This window comes from Camelus bactrianus, chromosome 27, assembly GCF_048773025.1.
Source record: "Camelus bactrianus isolate YW-2024 breed Bactrian camel chromosome 27, ASM4877302v1, whole genome shotgun sequence".
Taxonomy (NCBI): Eukaryota; Metazoa; Chordata; class Mammalia; order Artiodactyla; family Camelidae; genus Camelus; species Camelus bactrianus.
The window spans coordinates 37146698-37167772 of record NC_133565.1 but is presented as its reverse complement, the minus strand read 5'-3'; the positions used below and the strand labels follow the sequence as shown (position 1 = coordinate 37167772).

Sequence of the window (21075 nt, the reverse complement as noted above, 5' to 3'; positions counted from 1 at the left end):
GAGGTGGGTGGGGGTGGCAGAGCCCCCCTGAGGCGACGGGGCCTGGCCCTCTCCTGGGGTGGGCTGTCAGCCCTGGGGTGGCTGGCTACTGAGGTCATTTGAATGCCCTTTTGTAGGAGAAAAAGAAACTTAGCTAAAAGCCAGCCTTAGGCCTCTCCATTCCCCATCTGTTCACTTCCACCTCTCTTGCCTCCATGAGCATCCCCAGGCTGCCCGGCCCACCCCACGGCGCCTCAGCCCCAACCTTGGCCGTGGCCCGGAAGAAGGGGTAGCTGACGTTGCAGACTTTCTTGCAGAGCCTCCGCTCCTCGCTCACACACTCGATGCTGCCGTCCGAGTCGTCCTGGGGGTGAGGGGACACCCGGCAGCAGTCAGAAGGAGCCCGACCCCCAGGCCTGGGGCCACCCTTGCCCTGCCCGCCTCCCCATCACCCTGGCCAACGCCGCTGCACAGCCTGCGGGTGCCGGGGCCCCAGGGGCCCTGGACGCTCTGGGGTACGGCTGGGTCCCCCGTGTGGAGAGCGTGGCGGGTGCAGGGCTGGGGGCTGGCGTGGCGGCGTGGGTCGTGGAGACAGTGGGCAGGCGCTTTGTCACTCCCTCTATACCAACCCCGGCGGCGGGGCTTGTCATCCGGCTTACAGGTGGGGTCGCTGAGACCCAGAGTGGGGGTAACCAGCTCAGACCATCAGAAGGTGGCCTTTTCCACTCAGGGTCCCCTTGCTTGATGGTAGGAGTTGGGCTGGGGGAGGGGAGCGCTGATCCCCAGTTGTGAGCATCTCCTGGCCTGGGGATGGATGTGGTATCCGTGAAGGAGCCAGGCTGCAGGCTGGCCCCACTCCTGCACTGTGTGTACGTGTGGCTGGGGAGGGGCCCATCCTGCCTCCCCCAGGCCAGTGAGGAAGGGGAGGTGGCAGTCAGGACAGAAGGCCCGAAAGCTGTCCCACCCTGCACTCCAGGCTCCACACGGACACTCGGAGATCATGAGAACAGAGATGGTGTCTGAAGGGCCCTGGGATCCCCCAGCACCCACACACGGCAACAAAGCCCTAGGTTTATTCCACAAGCGTGTCTTGAGGGACTTCCACCTGCCCAGCCCTGGCCCAGCCCTGGGGACAGACGTGGCTGAGACGGGCACTTGCCCTCTGGGAGTTCAGGGCTACAACAGGGCAGCGCTCAGACAGCAGTGATTGCCACGGAGCACGCACAGCTGCAGCGGGGAGCTGTGGGGGCTGGGAGGCCCTGTGTGGCCTTTTGGGGCTTCAGGAAGCTACCCCAGAGAGTGTGGCATGGGGGCTACACTCTGTCAGGAAGTGAGGGCTCAGGAGCCGGCTGCTGGGCGGGACTCCTGCTCTGCCACTTGCTGGCTGTGTGGTCCTGTTCAGTCCATTTAACCCCCTCTTGCCTCGGTTTCCTCCTCTGTAAAAGGGGGACACCACCACCACCACCTCGTGGAGTGGTTGTGAGGGTGAAACATAAGGCAGGCATTGTAAAGGGTTACCCAGAAGGAGCAGGAGCCTATCAGGAAAGGAGGGGAGGGTATAGCTCAAGTGGTAGAGCACATGCTTAGCACGCACGAGGTCCCGGGTTCAATTCCCCAGTACCTCCATTTAAATCAGTCAGTGAATAAACCTGATTACCTCCCTCCTCAACAACAACAAAAGTTTAAAATAGGAAAGGAGGGAGAGGGTCTCAGGCAGGGGCCGTGTAGGTGGGGCCTTGGTGTGAAAGGGCAGGTGTGCTGGGAGATAGGGCGCGGGCGGGGCTGCCATGGGACAAAGGGTGGGGGGTGAGGGCAGGAGCGGCAGGTGTGGGACGGGAAGCAGGGAAGGTCCTTGAATGCCACAAGAAGGAGTTTGGAAAGCAACTGGGAATGTTGGGAGGCTTTAAAGTGGAGAGAAATCGGTTCTGAATCTTGTTAGAAGGACCATTCTGAGAAAGCCTGGAGAATGAGCTGGAGGCAGAGGGTGTGTATGCAGGGGATGTGTGCGTGAGCGTGCGTGTGTGCGCACGCACGCGTATGTGCACGAGTGCACGTGCCTGTGTGCACGCGCGACCCTGACAAGGGCCAAGGGCACCGGGAGAAGGATATTCCTCTCTGTGGCTCTGAAAGGCTCAGACCTCCCTCTTCCCGTGGTTCTCAGCCTTGGCTGCACACTGACATCACCTGGGCAGCTTTAAAAGCACACTGATCCAAGCCCATCCAGCCCAGATCAATCAGAACGTCCTGGAGATGCCTGGACACAGGCATTTTTAAGCTCCTAGGTGATCATGATGTATAGCCAGGCCCCCTACCTGGACCCCTCCTTTCATGCCTCTGCCCTTCCCCTCAGGCAGGCTGGGCAGGCCACCAAAGTCTTACCTTCTGGATCAAGCTGGCAAACTGTAGGTTTGCTGACTGAGAGATATTGAGGACGGTACTGTAGGCGTTCTCACCCTTGTTCTCCAGTGAGGCCTCCACCGCCACCCGCCGCCGTGTGCTCTCTATGATGAAGACTGTGGTATCGAAGGACAGCGTGTACGCAGAGCAGTCCTGGGCAGGCTTCCTCAGCACCCTCTGGCAGTACTCCCTGCAGGAAGGAGACCAGCAGGAATCAGGCAGATGGAGTGGGGAATGCAGGAGAGAACTCACTGTGCATGTATCACCTCACCAATCAGCATGTTTCCCTTTTGGCTTTGGCTGCCAGGAAGCTCAGAGCTAAATATGGAGACAATCCTCTTCATTAGCCCAGATGGTTAGACTCTTTGCTTCTTCACCCTTCTACAAGGTTTGGATGTGCGCTTTCTACTTATTGTATATGTATCTTCTATTTAATCATCTCATAGCTGGATAAAAATTGAGTATAAATTACTTGAAAATATATTATATAAACTTAAAATAGGATCATTATTTCTCCTTGTCTGCTACTTTATTTCCTCCAGGGGATTATGGGTACCCTGCTCATCCTTACTAATTTCCTTAGCATTGAGCCCATGCAGTCAGTCAATGGACTTCAGAGGTCACCTAGTCTGGGGGCTGGAGGATGAACACCCAGAACTCTAGGTCTTCAGCCCCTTCCTTTTTCTGTGGTTTGTAGTGTGGACTCCAAAGAAAGGAGCCCTTTTCTAAACAAAGTTTGAGGAGGTTGGATTAGACTAATTAGTATTCATTTTACAGACGCAGTAACTGAGGCCCAGAGAGGGCAAGGGACTTGCCTGAGGTCGCACAGGAGTTAGAGGCAGAGCCTGAGCTAGACCCACACTCCAAGTTCAGTGTTTGGTCCACACTGCCTATGAGTGCACACGCAGGATTGTTACTCAGGGCCCTGGGAGCCCAGATCCACCAGCAGGGGAGGGGAAGGAGTCAGGGTTGGGGTGAGGCGAAGCCAGCTCACATGGCAGTGGGCAGGTCACTGCGGGCGTCCAGCAGGAGGTCAGGGACACAGTGCTCATCCTCGTTGCAGCCATTCCAGAAGGGCACCTGGGCCAGGAAGAGACAGGTATGGGTGGCTGGATAGGTGACCCACAGCCTCCACCCCCGTCTTTGCTGCAGGCCACCCCTCACCCCCATTGCACACCAGCCCCCCTCTCTGCAGCACTAGACATGGGCTTCATTTTTTTCTGCCCTTTTCACAGACACCATGCTGCTTTTTCTCATGGTTTTGTATAGATACTCCCTTCTTCAAAACATGGCTCAAAACTCAACTCCTCTTGGGTCTCCTTCAGTCCCTAACCGAGCCAGTAGCACAGGACACCCATGTACCCAGTTCCAGTGAACATTTATTGATCATTTACTTATTTACTGTGGGGATTAAGCTCTTTGGTACTAGGGACATGGGATGAGGAAGACACAGCTTCTGCTCAACTCATGGGGAAGATGAGCATGTGAACATATAATTACAGTGTGAAGTGTACCCAAAAAATCTGTACGAGGAATAGAAGGGGCAGAGGGGAGGAGACAATTACTCTGGTCTGGAGATGGTCACAGAAGGCTTCAGGGGAGTGACAGTAGGTCAGAGTTCTGAAGGATGACTGAGTTAGCCGGATGGACAAGGGGGAGAGGGGAGTCTGGGAAGAAGGACAAGCCCGTGCAAAGGTCCTGAGGCATGAAGCAACGTGGCCAGTTTGGGAAATGATGGCTGTTTAGTGTTGCTGTGGTAAGGGCTGCAGGAGATGGAGAGATGGGTGGGGGTCACTTCTTACAGGATCTCGGGGGGCCATGTCTTGCAACTGATAAGAATGACTGACTGCTTCCGGCAGGGGAGTGTCCTCCCAGACTCCCAGACAGAAGGTTCCCTCTGGCTGCTGTGGGTGGATGGACTGGAAGGGTCAAGACTAGAGGCAGAGAGGCCACTGAGGGGTGGCCTGTGATCCTCATGCAAGAGATGACAATGGTGTCGGTGCGGCAGTGTGTGTGGAGGGGAAGCAGGCTACGGGCCTCGGAGGCACAAGCAGCGGGACTTGGAGCTCATCAGGACTAAGGGAGAAGACAGCTCCTTAGCGGGAGGTGCTCCCCTCCTCCCTGGGGATGTTGGCCAAGCCTCCTTTTTGGTGTCTGGAAGGGTGGCTGTCCCACTCACTTACAAATGGAGGGGTTACATGGAGGAGTTCAGCTCAGGGTACACTGAGTTTGAAGTGCCTGTGGCCCACTCAGGGAAAAGCACTCGGGGCGGCTGGGTGTCCAAGAGCAGCCGGGAGTGCACCGTCCCTGCGGGAGCACAGCCCCGGCCCCAGGGAGGGGAACTGCGTGTCACCGAGGCCAGGCATATCTTACGTTCATTAACTTCTCCAAGGTGCGCTCCCTGGGCCTCACTCAGATCCATGCGCTCTTATTTTAGACATGTTTCTATCAAGCCTGCTCCCCTGACTCCCCCGCCACACGGTGGATCTGCGGCTTGAAGCAGCACGCTGCAACAGCAGGCAGCAGGGAAGGCAGCAGAGCCACGTGAAGGAGGGCAGAGTGACGGGACACTCTTCCAGACACCTGGGAAGCCCCCAGGGCTGCACTGTGTTCGGGGCCCACGTTCATCTTGGTGATTTCAAGTCTTTAACGAAAGAGCCCCACCGCTGCCCAGAGCGCTGCTTCAGAAGTAGGAAAACTAGATGATAGCCTTCTGAAAATTTCCCATCCACTTGATTAAAGGGGTAATTTAACGTGATTGGCAATCGTTATGCTCCATTGTATGGAACGGCTCATTCCCCTAAGAGGCAAAATTTCTTAGTGCTAGGAGAGTGCTGGTACTGAGTAGAAGCTACAGAAGAATTTGTAGCAGAGTGACGGGAAGAAAGCTTCTAATTTGCTGGAGGCCAGAAATCTATATAAACAAGATTTTTAGAAATTTAGCTGCTACCCAAAGCCCTCAGTATTATGCCCAGGCTGTCTTTTTCCACTCTATTATTCACCTTTTCTTTACACATTCCCTTCACCCTGCTTTTTTCTCACCCTGGCTGTGCTATCAGCTCTCCTGGAATAAAAGCCCATCCTCCCCATCTCTGCGTATCTGAATCATGGGTATCATAAAGGTCCAGGGCGGTGCCACCTCCTCCAGGCAGTCCCCCTGGCCTATCATCTGATTGCTTGATGACACTTCCTGTGAGCTCACTCCCATCTCTGACTTGGCCCATGACCCTTATCACCACCTTGCATCCATACTGTCAGTGTCAGAGCAGAGTACCCTGTGCATTAGTCTGCATCCTGGGCTTCCATATGCTTATCGAATGAGTGACATGCACTCATTCACTTGCTATTGTGGCTTTGTGATTACTGTGATGGGAAAACATATTAAGACTCAGTGGATCCAGCTTTCCCCTCTCCTGGCTCACAAATGAGGATTCCAGCTTTTCCAGACCGCCGTCTCTCCCCTCTCTTGACCTGCATTCTAAGTCAGCCTCGCTTATGCATTTGTGAAGCAGAACCAGGAGAAGAGGGACGGGGTGAAGGTTGAGGGGTGAGCGGTTGGATGTGGGAGGTCTGGGGGAAAGATGCTGGACGAGCCGAGGGGGTTGACGGGGGTGATGAGAGCAGAGGGGGATTTCAGAAGCCTTGCTTTGACTATACGGGGCTTTTATGTCAGAGAAATACAAGCAAGCACACAAGTAGTTCTGAAATTGTCGGCTGCCTGGATTCCACGTAATTCTCAGAGACATTGCTCAGAGGCTGGACCTCACACGTCATGGTCTTAAGAGCAGTGTGGTGTATTTTCAAGTTGTTTGCCAAATTCCCAGGGTTTATTCTGCCTGCTCTCCTCACACAGCTCAGACAGAATGGGTGACGTTTTCTCTGCCTGGGATTTATATGGAGTTGCAGAGGCAGGGAACATCTGAGTAGCAGACACCAGAAAATTTGGATGCCCCTGGAGTCAGTGATTAGAAGATTTGATTTGGGGGGATAGGGTGGTATAGAGACAATGATGAGGCTAAAACCACTTATTTTTGGAACACCTGGATTTGGCTGGGAGGACTGTCAATCATTCGATCATTCAAGATGCACGGAGTAGGCTCTAGTGGCTGAATCACTCTGTGGCCTCCAGTGCCCTGTCTGTAAAGGACGGAGGTGGGAGATCAAGAACTAAGGTCCCTTCCAGTCCTGTGATTCTCAGGACCCACTCTGTGCTCACTCTTCACTGAGGTTATGGGCAACCTTGCCCAGGAGAAGACCAGGTCCTTACCCTGAAGAAACTGTTCTGCGTGGGTCCCCAGGGAGGAGGGGAGGAGCCCGCCGGGGCTGCAGGGCAGGAGGTAGGAAGGTGTCGCAGAGGAAGAACTCCTCTGTGCCTGGTACACTCTGGCCTGGGCTTCCGGCTGGAGGTGAGGGGTAGGGGTAGGGTACGTGCCGCGCCATGTGCCAGGACGTACCGAGACTCTGAGGGTGGTGGGCCAGCCGTCGTCCAGCATGGGGCCGTAGTCAGGGTCCTCCAGGGAATACTCAACCGAGAAGGTCACTGGCTTTATGTAGTCAGCAGTGTCCTGTGTGGGAGGAGGTGAGGACGTGTGAGGGCAGAGGGGACATCTGGGTCTGGGCCAGGACGACTGAGCAAGAACGTCCACCTCCCTAAGCCAGAGGGCAGCTGTTCCGCCAGCCCTTCACATGAATCTGTGGAGCTTTTAGCATCTGTAGGTGAGTGGAGGTTCCCCGATGTGTCCTAGCTGGAGAGCGCCTCCTGGAAAGCGCCCTTGGCTCAGCGCACACCAACCCACTGCCTGGATCGCCCTTCAAGGTGGGAAGCCCATCCCCTCAGCACCCCAGCCTCCAGGAAGCCAGGCAGCTCCCCATCCCCACCCTCTGTTCAGACCTATCTGGCCACTTCTCATGTGGCGTCCAAATTATGTGTCAGCCTTCCTCCCTCAGGAGCCCAGGCGCTTTGATGAGGCTTGAGAAAAGTGGTAAGTCAATGAGTGAACAAATGTGAAGAAAATAGGGGTGATTCAGGTTGGTCCTATGTGTAGAGCTGCCTAAAAAATCCCCCCCAAGGTACCAAATCTCAGCGGCCTCTTTGTGTGAAGGCAGTGGCTCTGGAACTTGAGCTTGTATCAGAACCTGGGGGAGCCTGTTAGAGCACTGAGCCCCACGCCCAGAGCTTCTGACTCGGTAGGTCTGGGATGGAGCTCGACAATGTGCATTTCTAACACGTTCCCGGGCAATGAGGATGCTGTTGGTCCCAGGACCACAGTTTGAGAACCAGCACATAAACACATCAGAGGGCAACATATTAACAGACACCATGACTTCTTGCTTTTCTGAGCTTGGCTCATTGAATACCGGGGTCCGGTGGGCTCTGAGTGCCCCCTGCCTGTGTCTCCTGGAGGCTGGAGCTGTGGTCAGTGTGTCTGGAGTCTCCAGACGAAGCCTCCAGGCCGCCACTGGTCTCCCTCTCCACCAGGCTGGCCTCTCTGTTTCTCCCTCGAGCTTGGCCATGCCCTGCTCTGCTTTACTTGGTCTTCATTTTCAGCCGATGCCAGCTTATCCCTTTTTCCCGAGCGATGGCCCCTGCTGGCTGACTGACACCTGTCCTCTCTACCAGACGTCACTGAACCCATGCCCTCCTTGGCCTTCACCTTCTGCTAAAGAAACAGTGGGTTTCTGAGAGCTGGCAAAGAGGGGATTTCGGAGGAGGGGACAGTGACATGGTAAGTAGCCTGTCCCAGAGGCCTTTGCCCTGGGGCATGAATGTGGGGTGGCCAAAGTCCAGGACACTGAGGTCTGCTGGGGGCTCAGAACCAGCCCGGCACCTGCTAAGCTCTCTGCCTCTCCCGGGGAGGAACCTCTTCCACCTCTGTATCTCCTTCCTGAAGGGGCCTGGGCTCTGCTGGTGGGGCTGCTGGACACCAGGCTCACCAGGACATGGAAGGTGATCCGCTCACAGTGTTCCTGGCCGGAGAAGAGCAGGGCAGCCCTGTTGGTGTATCGGTCCCCGCCCTCATCCAGGTGGGCCCGCGGCGTGTACCGCCTCTCATCCATGGTGGCATTATACCTGATGCCTGGAGGAAGGAGAGGGCAAGACTATAAAGGTGGAGCCATGTTTCCATCGAAAGACTGTTTGCCACTCTTTAAAGATAGCCTCTGGAAAGTCAGCCTCCTCCAGGGAGCCCTCCAGGCTGGCCAGGGAAGAGTTATTCCTTTCCCCTCATAAGGCTCAGTGTCGGCACAAAACTCTCACACAGAGAGTGAGTGATGCAGTGAAAAAGGGTAAAGGAAGGACCTCAAGAGAAGAGGGAGGCAGAAGAAGGAGAAACAAAGATGGAGCTGATAGCAAACGGAGAAGAACGGGAAGAAATGGAGGGGAAAGTGAACAGAGTGGAAGAGGAGAGGAGACAGGATGAGGGGTCAGGGTGATGCCCTGTTTGAGCCCCTCATGGAGCACCACACAGCTCTCTACCTCTCCCAACACCTCCCCAGGTCTCGCCCTCGGCTCTGGGACCCCGTCAGGTCTGGGTCAGATCCTCCGGGAGGGCTGGCCAGGCCCTGCCCACCAGCTCCTTAAACCTAAGACTGCTCTGGGGTTTAAGGCCCGCAGTCTCCTCCCCTTCAAATACCACCGATCCTCTGGCTCCCAGCTCCTCTCCAGGGTCTGACTCTTGCTCTGCATCTGACTTCATGGCTTCCACATCCCAGTTTGCTCCACTGCTTCTCAGTCCCTGTTCTGATCCAAACTTTGTCTCTGTCTCCTTCTTCCCCAGCCTCTCCTGTGTTGGTCACCGCACCACACTGCCTGGAGTCAGAGCCCCTCTCTGCCCCTTGGAGTTAGAGCACTGAATGGCTACCCAGGAGTCATCAAAGCAGCTCCAGGTGCGACCTGGCACTTAAACCCATTTCAGCAAAAGCCTAGATTTAGAAACAGAGCGACTGCAAAGTTCCTGGGGCAGACTGAGTCAGGCAAGTGGGGAGGGGTCTGATTTACCCACTGTTGCCGTTTGGAAGTGGGGTGCCAGGAAGACGGGTGTGAAGCAGAGGAAGGCAGCCAGGCAGGTGGCGTCTCTGCCGCTGCGTTTGCAATCCCTGTGAAAGATGTTGATCTTGGAAGGCTCAAAGCGGAGGCTGGCGTTGATCTGAACCACAGGGCGGGACCTGGGGAAGAAGGGACAGACGCTAGGGTGGGCGGGATGCAAGGTGGAGCGCCAGATGCACTGTGACCCGCAAAACCAGCACTGGAGGGTGAGATGGGGCAGGGCAGGAGGCTGGGCAAAAAAGTGCACAGGTGGGTGAAGAGCCGGCTCGGCTCGGCTCGGCAACCTACAGCCCCTGCAGCCAGCCCTTCTTAGTTCCCTCGGGGCTGCACTTGCTGCAGACCACCTGACGTCCTGCCTTCTCATCACATCAACCCCACGTGTGCATTAGAGCAATCTGGAGAGCTTCAGAAAACTCCGATGCCCAAACTGCTCTCCAGCTCCAATCAAATCAGAGTGGGCATCAACATATCTGAAAGCAGTGCTTCTCAGATTTTAATACATTTGCACGTCTCTTGGAGACCTGGTTAAAATACAGATCCTGAATTCCTATCGAGTTCTCGGTGTGGCTGGTGCCGCCGGTCCCTGGACCACGCTTGGGAGAGCACGGGCAATAAAATTCCCCAGGTGATTCCGGAGATTTCCCACCCACGCTCCTGCCCCACTCAGGCTGCCAAGGAAATGCAGATTTACGTTCTCCTGTCTAAGTCAGAGTTAGGGAAGGAAAATCCTCCTGTCCAAACCACGCATTTACATAAAAAGAAGTGCAGTGTGATTTTAGATGCTTCAGTTTTTCGTGTGATTCTCTGCGCTAATAATACGCTGCTCTTCTTGGCATAAGGGGGATGGCGCCTCCTCTGTGCTGAGGAGCAGGAAGGGTGGATCTGAATCTTGGCTCCACTGGTTTCTCACGGGACCTTGGGCAGGTCACAGGGCCTCTCTGATGGGGAACTGTGAGAGTCAAAGCAGGTAAGTGAGAACACCCTCTGACAGTGTAGGTTGCTGTGTAAACATAATAGCTTATGTCAGTGGTTCTCAAACTTAACCGGCCTTTGGAAACAAACACCTGGGGAGTCTTTAAAAATTACCGCCGCCTGGGCCGCTCCCCTCAAAATTCTGCTTTACATGGTCTGGGTGAAGCCTGGACAACGCGCGTTTTAACAGATCCCTGGTGACCCCAATGGCAGCCGTGTTTGGGAGCGAGTCTGGCTGTAAAGCCCTCCCAGAGGGCTCCAGCCCCAGTGTGAGCGCTGCTCACTCGGGCAGCATTCAGGTTAGACCTCACCAGCTGGGGCTTGACCGAATCCTTCCGGGAGACGGACTCTTCTGACACGTGTGCACATCTTGTCTCCTGCAAAGGACTCGGTTTACGCGTCGCCCTGCAGACCCGAGAGGCCATGTCTACCCGACCCTGCATCTTGTTCACCTGTCCTGCTTCCGCATACAGATCTGACATCCCTCATCTATAACCCCTGGCCTGCAGACTTCACATTCCCTTCAAGTTCTAGTCATTTCTTTCAGCCTGTGCCACCATGCGATGCTGCCGGAATTCACCCAGCTTGGCTTAAGACGAACAGTGCTTGTCTCGCTTGCTCCCATGGGTGTATGTATCAGTACCGTGCATCGTCGCTTCAACACAGAACTGCTTATTTCTACAGCCTGCTAGTTGTATGATGTCGTGGCTCTTATTTTCATTGGCTTGCTTGAAACAAAAAGCACAGAGGTTGAACGTTTACTAAAACAGGTAAGAATAGGTAAAGCGCATGCATTAATGCAGTCATCCCCTTTCAGGTGGGAAGAGAGTAAACCAATGGCTTCATTTTTTATTCACCCTTTGGGCAGAAAATAGACTTTTTTGCCCAGGTTGCTGCCCCTACAAGTGGAGCAGAGCTTCAAAGAGCGGACAGGTCGTGGTGCCACTGCAACAGTGAGGCTGGACCCGCAAGGCCCTGCTTCCCAGCGCTGCCCGGAGGGCCAGGAGGCCCCGCTTGGAGGCACGCGGTGGCCGTGGTGAGTAGAAAGCTACGGAGACGGCTGCTGAGCTGCTCAGGCCGGCCCCTCCAGCCAAACTGACCTTGTGATGGACACGCCCCTTCCTGGGCACTCTTTTCTTAGGAACAACTTCATCCTTTCTCACCCTAGAGGTCTTGAAAGAAGGTCATGGACTGAACTCAAGAAAACGGGCAGACCTTCCTCAGTTCCTCCACAACAGGAAGTTCCCATCAAGATGGAAGGAATGTAGCCCTGCTCACACCTGACTGTCACCCTCCTGTTCCCACTCTTCTGTAAAACTCCAGGCCCCTTACCCAAGGTGGGCTCGCAGTCTTTAAGACATGAGCCTGTGGTGACTCCCTTTGCCTGCAAAGCAATGAAGCTGCTTTTTTCCATCCTCCCAGAATCTGCCTCCGACTCTCAATTCAGTTATCGGAGCACAGAGGTCAGTTTTTTGGCAACAGTAGCACGTGGGGGATATGAGGAGCCGGAAGACACACTGCTCCCTGTCCCTCCCCCGAGGGGCCGCTGCTCCCTGACCCCCTGGAGGGGCCCCTGCAGGAAGCAGAGGAGTATTCTGCCTCTCTGGAGAGGCTGGAGCAAGGAGCTGCTCAGACGGTGAGGCCGCAGCGTGTCCAGTAACAGCCCCTCCTCCCGCTCTCCTCCTCCCCCGCTTTCCCGGGACCCTTGCCTCCCTGCGCTGGCACTGAAGCTGTAGCCTCAGGCTCTGTTTCGTAGGGAACCTGGACTAAGACACTTCCCCACTGGACTGTGATGGTCTTGAGGACCAAGAACAGAAAGGCTCCCGCTGGGGAAGTCCTAGGCTATCTCTGTTTAAAGTTGTATGAAGACTGTGATCGTGTTTGTATGAAATGACATGCAGGTGGGAAAAGGGTTGTAGGAAATACGCCAAAATGTTAACAGTGGTAATGTTAAGGTGATGAAACCCTGAGTAATTTTTTCTTTGCAATAACTTAAAGAAAGTTTTATAAGTTTTCTTCAAATTATTGTATTTATAAGGAAAAATATCTCATCAGCGTGTATAAAATTAGCTGAAATTAAAAAAAATTTTGGCTCAAAAAGTAGCCAACACATCACATGGTGAAGTAGTCAGACTTTTTTTTTTAAGCTGGAAACTGTTGCTAAACAGAGACCCCCCAAGTGCAAATGCATGACAAATACCTGGTGGGTGGTGCAGAAAGGAGGCCCTGAAAAGGGAAACCAGGACTGAAAAGGGGTTTGGAGGAAAGCAATCTTCTCTCACACTAGGGGGGAAGGCGATGCTCCCACTGATAAGAATGCCCTTAGCCTGCCCCTCATTGATGCAGCTTGAAAAGCTAAGACGTGCCCAAGTAGCCAGAACTCAGAGGAGAGCATCTAAGAGTCCACTGAGAAGAAGGATTCTCGAAATAACTCACACTGATTCTGCCAAAAGGAAATCTGTACTCGTGACTGGACGAGAGTGGGGTGAGTTGGGCCAACAGTGATGGAAGACAAGAGACAAAGATTCCAAAGCGTGTCTTTGAAACCTTGCATCCGGCATGACCCTCAGGAGAGCCCAAGAGGTTTAAGAAAAGTGGGGGAACTAACCACAAAATCACAGCGTTGCCGAGGGCGCCCACCGCCAGGTCCACCAGCCCGTCCTCGTCGAGGTCCAGCTGCCCGTGGATGCTGCAGCCAAAGTACTGGAGGCCTGGAGCCAGCTTGGAGGCGGCGATTCTCTACAGGGAGTGGAAGGAGAGAGATGAGCATGGGCCCCGTTAGCACGGGATGGGGCAGGGCCACCCTGAGGGGTGAACACTACTCGGAACCCTGGAGAAAGCCTGTCTGAAACCATCAGGAAGCGTCCCCAGCCCAAAGCGCTCTCTCCTCTCCTGGTCTATTATGGTGCCTGAGATTCCTACCACCACGTCATTCTCTGGACTGAACAGTGTGCCATCAGAGTTCCCCACTGAAGAGGGAAGGGAGAAGGGGCAAGACGGGGGCAGGGGATTGAGAGGTACAAACTACTATGCATAAGATAAATAAGCTTTGAGGATACATTGTACAGTACGGGGAAGATAGCCAATATTTTATAGAAATTAAATAGAGTATAACCTTTAAAACTGTGAATCACTATGTTGCATACCTGTAACTTATACAATGTTGTACATCAACTATGCTTCACTTAAACAAGCAGTTGCCCACTGAGTGTAAATACACATCACCTGGCAGGTAACCCATCAGCATCTTGGACTGTGGGATGTTAGAACACCTTACCGACAAAAGAGGGAGGGGAAAATGATGACCATGAGGGGATGGGACTCAGGGCGGGTCACTTTTGGGGAGAGCAAGGTCTCCAGCCAGGGACGAGGAAGCTCAACTAGGCGCTCTCTATGGGGCGCCAATTCAGGCTTGGGTCCTCGGGACTTCGTTGTTACTGTTGGGGAGATAGAGTCAGTGGGGGAGAGGGTATCTAAAGGGGTGATGGGAAGGTATTCCTTTTTAATTCAATATAGTTGATTTACAATGTTGTGTTAGTCTGGTATACAGTATGGTGATACAGTTATACACACAAATATATATATATTCTTTTTCATATTTGTTTTTATTATAGGTTACTACAAGATGTTGAATATGGTTGCCTGTGCTGTACAGTAGGACCCTGTTTATCTGTTTTATATATTGTAGTTTTTATCTGCAAATCCCAAACTCCCAATTTATTCCTCCCTGCCTTTCTTCCTGGTAACCGTAAGTTTGCTTTTTATGTCTGTGAGTCTGTTTCTGTTTTGTAATTTCATTTGTGTCATTTTTTTCTGATTTCACATATAAGTGATATCATATGGTATTTTTTTTCTCTTTCTGGATTACATTATTCAGTATGATAATCTCGAAGTCCAACCATGTTGCTGCAAATGGCATTATCTCATTCTTTTTTATGGCTGAGTAGTATTTCATTATATGTATACCACAAATTCTTCATCCAGTCATCACCTGATGGGCATTTAGGTTGCTTCCATGTCTTGGCTCTTGTAAATAGTGCTGCTGTGAACATTGGGGTGCATGTACTTGTCAAATTACAGTTCCCTCCGGATATATGCCCAGGAGTGGGACTGCTGGATCACAGAGGGTAAGTGTGTTTTCAGTTTAAAGGAATCTCCATATTGTTTTCCATAGTGGCTGCACCAAACTACAGTCCCACCAGCAGTGTCAGAGGGTTCCCTCTTCTCAGGAAGGTCCTGAAGACAAAGGCACCCATTTCAAAATTTCAACTTGAGGCAAGCAGAGCCAGGGTAGACGGGAACCCTTTCCTGTGCGTGGACACAGTTGAGTTACTGGGGCTCCCAGTCCCAGCCCCACCCGTCTACCAGGGTGAGTGTTACCTGCTTTGGCGTCTTGAGGATGCCGCCTTGGAAGCCATGGAAGATGTAGATGACTCCTCTGTGGTGGTCCTCCAGAGGGGCTCCCACCACCACGTCATTGTAGGAGTCCTGGTTGAGGTCCCGGACCGAGGCGACAGAGGAGCCGAATCGGGCGTTCTGGTAACTGTGGGAATCCTTCAGCGTTCCGTTGTAAACAAACCAGTCCTGCAAAACCAGGGGCAGGAAAAGGTGGGGGGACCTGCTCTTGGCAAGGGCTCTCGGGGTTGTGACCCCTCTGGCCTGCAGCACCCCCTCCCTGTTCCTCTCCTGCTACAGAAGCCCAGCCACAGAGGAGGTTCCTATTCTCCCTTGCCCCTCAGCTTCCCGCGGACGCCTGGTCAAGGCCGGGGCGGCGGGTGCCCCGGGAAGGCTGCCCGCCCGCCCGGCACTTGGTACCTGTCTCAGATTGTAGACGTACACCCTGCCGCGCTCCACGCCCTCGCTGAAGTACATGGGTGCGCCCACCAGCAGGACATCCGTCACCCCGTCGCCGTCCACATCCACTGAGGTGATCTCACTCCCGTAGTAAGAGCCTATCTGCGGCACAGGGGCGGGAGGGGCGTGGGGCTGGGCCGCTGGAGCAAACCCAGGGCAGCCTTTGCCTCGGAAATTTTGGTGAACACAGGAGAAGGGTCTCCCTCTTCCCTCCCTCTGTGATCCATCCTGCCCCCACTCGGCTCTCCATGATTTACTGTTAGTGATGGCCATTTATTCTGTCTGTAAGTTATACAATGGCAAAGGAGTGAGCAAAATAAAAACGATAAACGAAAAAGAAAACGAAAGTCATCCGTGGTCCAAGCATCCACCTGCACCATGAGTGTTTCAGCGTCATTTCTTCTGGGCTGTTTTCTCTAGGGGGTGTGTGTGTGCGTGTGTGTGTGTGCGTGTGTGTGTGTGTTCATGGTTTTATTTTCATACTGGGTATGTAGTTTACATACTGATTTTTTAAAAAATAAAACAATGGACCATGAGCATTTTCTCCATGACGTATTGTATTTTTTTCTACAACATGATCGTTGGTGATTCTATCATATTCCCGATTGTGCATATGCCAGACGTGTCTGATCAACCCTCTGTTGTTGGACACTGAGCTCGTTTCAATTTTTGTTTTATGTTGCAGATACTCTGGGATTAGCACCTTGGATGATGACATACTTTCTTTTCAGAATCTGAGCACTCACTGGGTCCCTCTCCCACCTTGGGCACCACGATCTCCACTTAATTGAGGCACCGTCTGCAACATCAGTCAGAAACCAGAGGTCCTCCTGGCTGCACCCTCCTCCTGTCCCACCCGCAGTACCCCAGCAAGTCCACCTCGTGGATCCATCTGCTCCCTCCTCCGAGGCTTCTTTCCTGGGTGAGGCACCTTCCAAAGGGCACCCCACTGTCTCCAGGCTGGCCCCTCCAACTGACCCCTGTTGGGGGTTGGAGTGGCCTCCAGCTGCTGACCACACCGCTCCCTTGCTTCTGGGGAAAATGTCCAAACTCTTCAGTCTGACCCTCCCTCCCCAGCCTCTGTCTTCCACCCTCTGGCTCCCACACCTGCTGCTGACACACCTGAGTGACTTTTCTTATCCAAAAGCCCCAGGCTCTGGCTGGGTGGCAGCTTTCCCCTGCACAAACTTTTTTCTTGCCTGCACCCCTCTCCTCCCCACCCCAGGTAACAACTGCCTTCAGGTCACTTCCTGTTGGAAGCCGCCCCTGCCCTTCCCCACCCCACTCCCTGCAACCTGGGCCTCTTCCACGCTCCTCCAGCCCTGTGCTCCTCCTCCAGCACCTGCTCCCCCCACGGGGCATCTCAGAACCCTGCGTGCTGCCCCTGTGTGTCCCCTCCAGGCCTGGATGTCCAGCACGCAGGAGGCACTCAGTGGATGTTCACAGGAGCAGAAGGTCGCTTAGGAAAGGAAAGGAGCCCTCCCCAAGGACAGTCTCTGTGTGAGATGCTCCACAGCCTCGGGCAAGCTTGTGTGAGCCCCCAGCTGCCTCAGGAGACATCATTGTTCTTATTTCACAAGAAGGCAGTGAAGCTCAGAGCAGTCGAGCCCCTTGCCCGAGATCAGAAGGCTGGTCACAGCCAGGCCGTTTGGAACTCTGAGCTGCCTGACACCTGAGCCCAGGACTCCCTCTCCCTGGGCCATCTCCTGGCTTAGGGTGTTTTCAGAAGAAATCTATCTGCAAGCATTAAAAGCTCTAAGCTGAGGAGAATGATAAAAATACAGAAGAGAGAAAAAGGAACTCATAAACACGGTGGGGTTGGGGGCAGAGATGTGCCTGCGTAAAGTAACCAAGAGGCAGACAGCAAAGAGGGAGGGGGCGGGAGATGTTGTCTAAGTACGTGGCCTCAGCTCTGCGGGTCACTGTGATTTGGAATCCACTTAACTCAGCTGCCTTCAGCACTGTGGTTTCAGATGCTGGAGGCGGAACTGGGCAGTAAAAATGTCATAAATTCGCCAGTGAATTCCCTCCAGCTCTCAAGGTCTAGCCTTGGATTCCCAGAGGAACTGGCCTTGGGTGGAGTGTGGGCGGGCTCTCTCAGTGCCTTCGGGGCGTGAAGAGGAATGGTGGAAGGATGGCATCCTACAGCTGGAGGGGTTTAGGTTACACCCAGTGAAGAGCCGGTCCTCGGGCTGACAGGCCAAAGCCAAGAGAAGACACAGGAGACAGGGCTGCTCCCAGGCTCCGGAGAACCAAGGGCTGGCCAGGCCAGGGGTCAGGCCGAGGGTGCCATGGATGCTGCCAGGCCGGAGGGGTGAAGGCCTGGTTTGGGGATTGTTGGGGGCCAAGGTTCGGCATCATGTTGAGAGCCCCACCAAGAGTCCTGGATTCTGAACTTGGCCCAGCCATGAATCTACCTCTAACCCTGGAAAAGCTACGCTGCTTCTCAGGGCCAGTTTTCCAGGGCGATTGGGATGACTGGCAGCAGAATCCTGTTGTCTGATTTTTCTCACCAGCACTGACGCTATCATAGCTCTCCAGCTTGCACTCATGACTGTCCAGCACGGGACCTTAGCAGCACCATCTGGTTGCCCACACGTCTCAGGCAGGCGGTGATACTGGCAGCCACACAGTCCCATCCCAGGAAAGGAAGGACGTTGGCATCTCGGTGAACCCAGGGCTTCGGGGTGGGTGGCTGCACTTTAACCTCTGGCAGCAGAAAGGTGGCTTGAGGAACAGGAGTGCCTCCTCAGGACACCTCGGGGGCTGGAAGTCCCAGTGGGGGGGGGGGGGGGAGTGGCTATAACCTGGATGCTGCCTCTGGCCCTGAACTCTAGACATGACCAGAGAGGGGCTGGCGGTTGGAGGTGAGACAGGAAGGGGGCAGGCCAGCCATTCAAGGAATGATACAACAGTTAACATCAAAATGGCGGAAGATTCAACCCCCAGTAGGCCTTGGCTCAGGATGGTGGGAGATCTAACTTCTAGTAGAACTTGAGCTTCCTTATACGTTCATTGTAACACATTAGCATGGTGAATAACACGCCCACAGACACCATGGCAGTCCCAAGACTAGCCACGAAAGGTCAAAGGGTGAGAAATGGCCAACTTCCTGGGAATCCCAGCCCCTTCCCCAGGTACTTAGACTGGTCCTTCCACTTATTAGCATGTGAAGCCGCTGAGCCCACAAAAACTGGCAACATGGTGTCTCGCCGCCTCTCCCTGTCTCTCCATTTGGAGACGGCCTACATTCTGTCTATGGGGTGTGTACTTACTTTGAATGTAGCACCCAACCCCCACACCTCGTGGCCTTTCTCTTGCCTTTCAACGTGTCTCTCTGAATAAATCTACCTTCACTCAACTGTGGCTCACTCTTGAATTCTTTCCTGCGCGAAGCCAAGGACCCACACTTGGCGGGGCACGTCCCAGGGGCTCAACCAAAGCCTGGGACACGGCCATTCTCACAGCCCACATCCGTTTTTCCTGCTTCAGAGGTAGCATTCGGGCGAATGCATGCAGACAAAGGCCCCATGAAGTAGGGGACAAGCGATTCTGGGCTCTCCTTGCTGCAGCAGGACCAGGGCCTGGCTTTCTGGGGAGTGGACATCAGCTCTAAGGCGGGTGTGAAGGAGATAGACAACCCCCAATCAGCAAGGATGTTTATGGGTCTGCGGACAGTCCTGAAAGGGAGGAGCTGAGCCGCAGTCCCCTCTAGCCAGCCTTTCCCATCGGCCCCCCACTTCTGCCCACCCCCAGCCTCCCCTGCATTACCTGCTCGCCCCGCAGGGCCTGGTGGATGGTGAGACTCCGGTTGTTGTGCATGGTGAACAGGATGGCTTTGCCTGTGTGGTTGAACCGGGGGGCTCCGGCCACGTACACCCGCCCCTGCCCGGAGGACACGACCGACGTGACCGTGTACCCTGCCACAGGGGGAAACAGGCTGGTCTCTGGCCCCGTGGCCTTGGCTGACCTCGCCAGGCCTGGTGTGCGGCTCAGCTGCGTGGAGGGTGGCTGGCGAAGGGGGTGCGTTCAGAGCAGGCCCAGCAGATGCGGCAAAGCCGGGCAGTGATACTTGAGCTCAGCCGGGGAGGCCTGGAGGCCTGGACGAAGCCTGGCTTGGGAGGGGGCAGTGGAGGGTGGGGAGAACTCCCTGTGCCACCCCCTACAAGGAAGCCAGGTGGGCCACTGTGAGGCATGGCTGACCTGAAACCTACACATCACCCACCTCACCCACCTCAAAGGTGAGCACAGGAGAGAGGAGGAGGAGGGGGCCCCAGACACTCTTCTTACATCGGGCAGGCTTTGATTTTGATCCCCACTGTCTCCCTGGGGACCAATCAGTGTCCTCTCATTCCCAGAACCCCTGCCAAGCGGTCCACTGAAAACTGAGGTGCTGACTGTGCAGGGGCAAAGGTCTCAGGGATTCCTGTAGTCCCAAAGCTTCGCAGACTCAGAGGAGGGAGCGCCCAGGCTTTTCTCAGTCCACACAAACAGAACTTGAAAGAGAAAGGCGTGGAAACCCAGGGGCTCTTTGGGAAAGGCCACCAACCTGTGTTCTCAAGATCTGTGCCTGATCACTGTGAATTTCAAGCCACCCACCCGGCTCTAGGAAGTGACTGCAGTGTCTTCAGGCAGCTTTCCTGAAGGCAGGGCCCCAGCAGGTGTGCAAAGCTGAGAGACCCACTTTCTGCCAGACAATTTGGAAACTGGATCCCAGTGTTTAGATGGGTGTCAGGCTGTGTTGGCAGTTCCTGGGTGGTTTCTGGGGAACGGGTGTCTCCTGCCACGTGTGCGTGCCTGCGTGTATGTGGGTAACGCTGTCTCTTGGGCCCTGCCAGTTGCTTCCAGAGTAGCTGCAGGGTGCACAGAAGAGCTGATTCCGTGGCAGGAAGTGTGGGTGCAGTAGGGTGGGCTACTCTGGTCCCAGACGCAACGTCTTTGACTCTTGGAAGTGTGCTCTGGGAAACGGGGCTTGAAAGGGAGGTAAGACCAGGATGCCACATTGCGGGGCGGGGGTGGGGCTGCCATGGCCCTGTCCTGCGCAACCATAAATGGATGAGGTAACCATAAATTTGTTTTCTATGTCTGTCAGCCTGCCTCAGTTCTGTAAATAAGTTCACTCACGGTTACCAGGGAGAAAGGGGATGGGGAGGATAAAGTGGGAGTTCGGGATTTGCAGACACTAACTGCCATATATAAGATACACAACAAGGTCCTGCTGTACAGCACAGGGAACTATATCCAATATGTTGTAATGACCTATAATGAAAAAAATAGGAAGAGAATCTCTATATATGTAACTGAATCACTATGCTGTACACCAGAAACTAACACAACATTGTAAATCGACTAGACTTCAAAAAAACAAGTCCTGAGAAAAAATTTAAAAAAATAAATATGTGAGGGTGGGGCGGGGTTAGCCTTGTGGCGTGGAGGAAAGCTTTCTTCTGAGTCGAGCCCTCAGTGGCACTTCTGAAAATGTTCTCAGCTGGCCCTGGGCCTTGGGCTTCCTCAGGAGGAGGGACGGTGGTCGTGGGAGGGTCTTGGGGGCAGGCGTGGGCCGACTCTCACAGCCCCAAGCAGCGCTGAGAGCTTCCTGCTTCCCAGCTGTCTGCTGGCTGTGGTTTCAGTTCCCATGTGGCTCTCTGACCAGCAGGCGGGGCCACCCTGAAAGCTGGACAGCCGCCCTGACAGCCTGACCAGAGGTCCCGTGGCCAGAAGTCCATCAGCTTCCTCAGCATGGAGGCGGTGAGCCTGACCTCCCAGTCTCCTTGCTCCAAACTCCCCTCTCCCTCAGGGAACATCGGGAGGAACCTTCCAGAGACCCC

At 54.4% G+C, this 21075-nt stretch overlaps 1 protein-coding gene across 1 annotated transcript in view; it reads right to left on the bottom strand.

The window, feature by feature from the left end:
• ITGA11 (integrin subunit alpha 11) overlaps window positions 1–21075 on the bottom strand; it is a 117177-nt gene that overhangs the window by 18172 nt on the left and 77930 nt on the right. The window contains exons 12-21 of the mRNA XM_074354180.1: window positions 19019–19167; window positions 15209–15349; window positions 14774–14977; window positions 13002–13132; window positions 9374–9540; window positions 8311–8453; window positions 6831–6941; window positions 3371–3456; window positions 2359–2566; window positions 245–343 (exon numbers count right to left, since the gene is read on the bottom strand). Coding sequence (XP_074210281.1) covers window positions 245–343; window positions 2359–2566; window positions 3371–3456; window positions 6831–6941; window positions 8311–8453; window positions 9374–9540; window positions 13002–13132; window positions 14774–14977; window positions 15209–15349; window positions 19019–19167 — 1439 coding nt within the window. The remainder of the gene's footprint in view (window positions 1–244; window positions 344–2358; window positions 2567–3370; window positions 3457–6830; window positions 6942–8310; window positions 8454–9373; window positions 9541–13001; window positions 13133–14773; window positions 14978–15208; window positions 15350–19018; window positions 19168–21075) is intronic.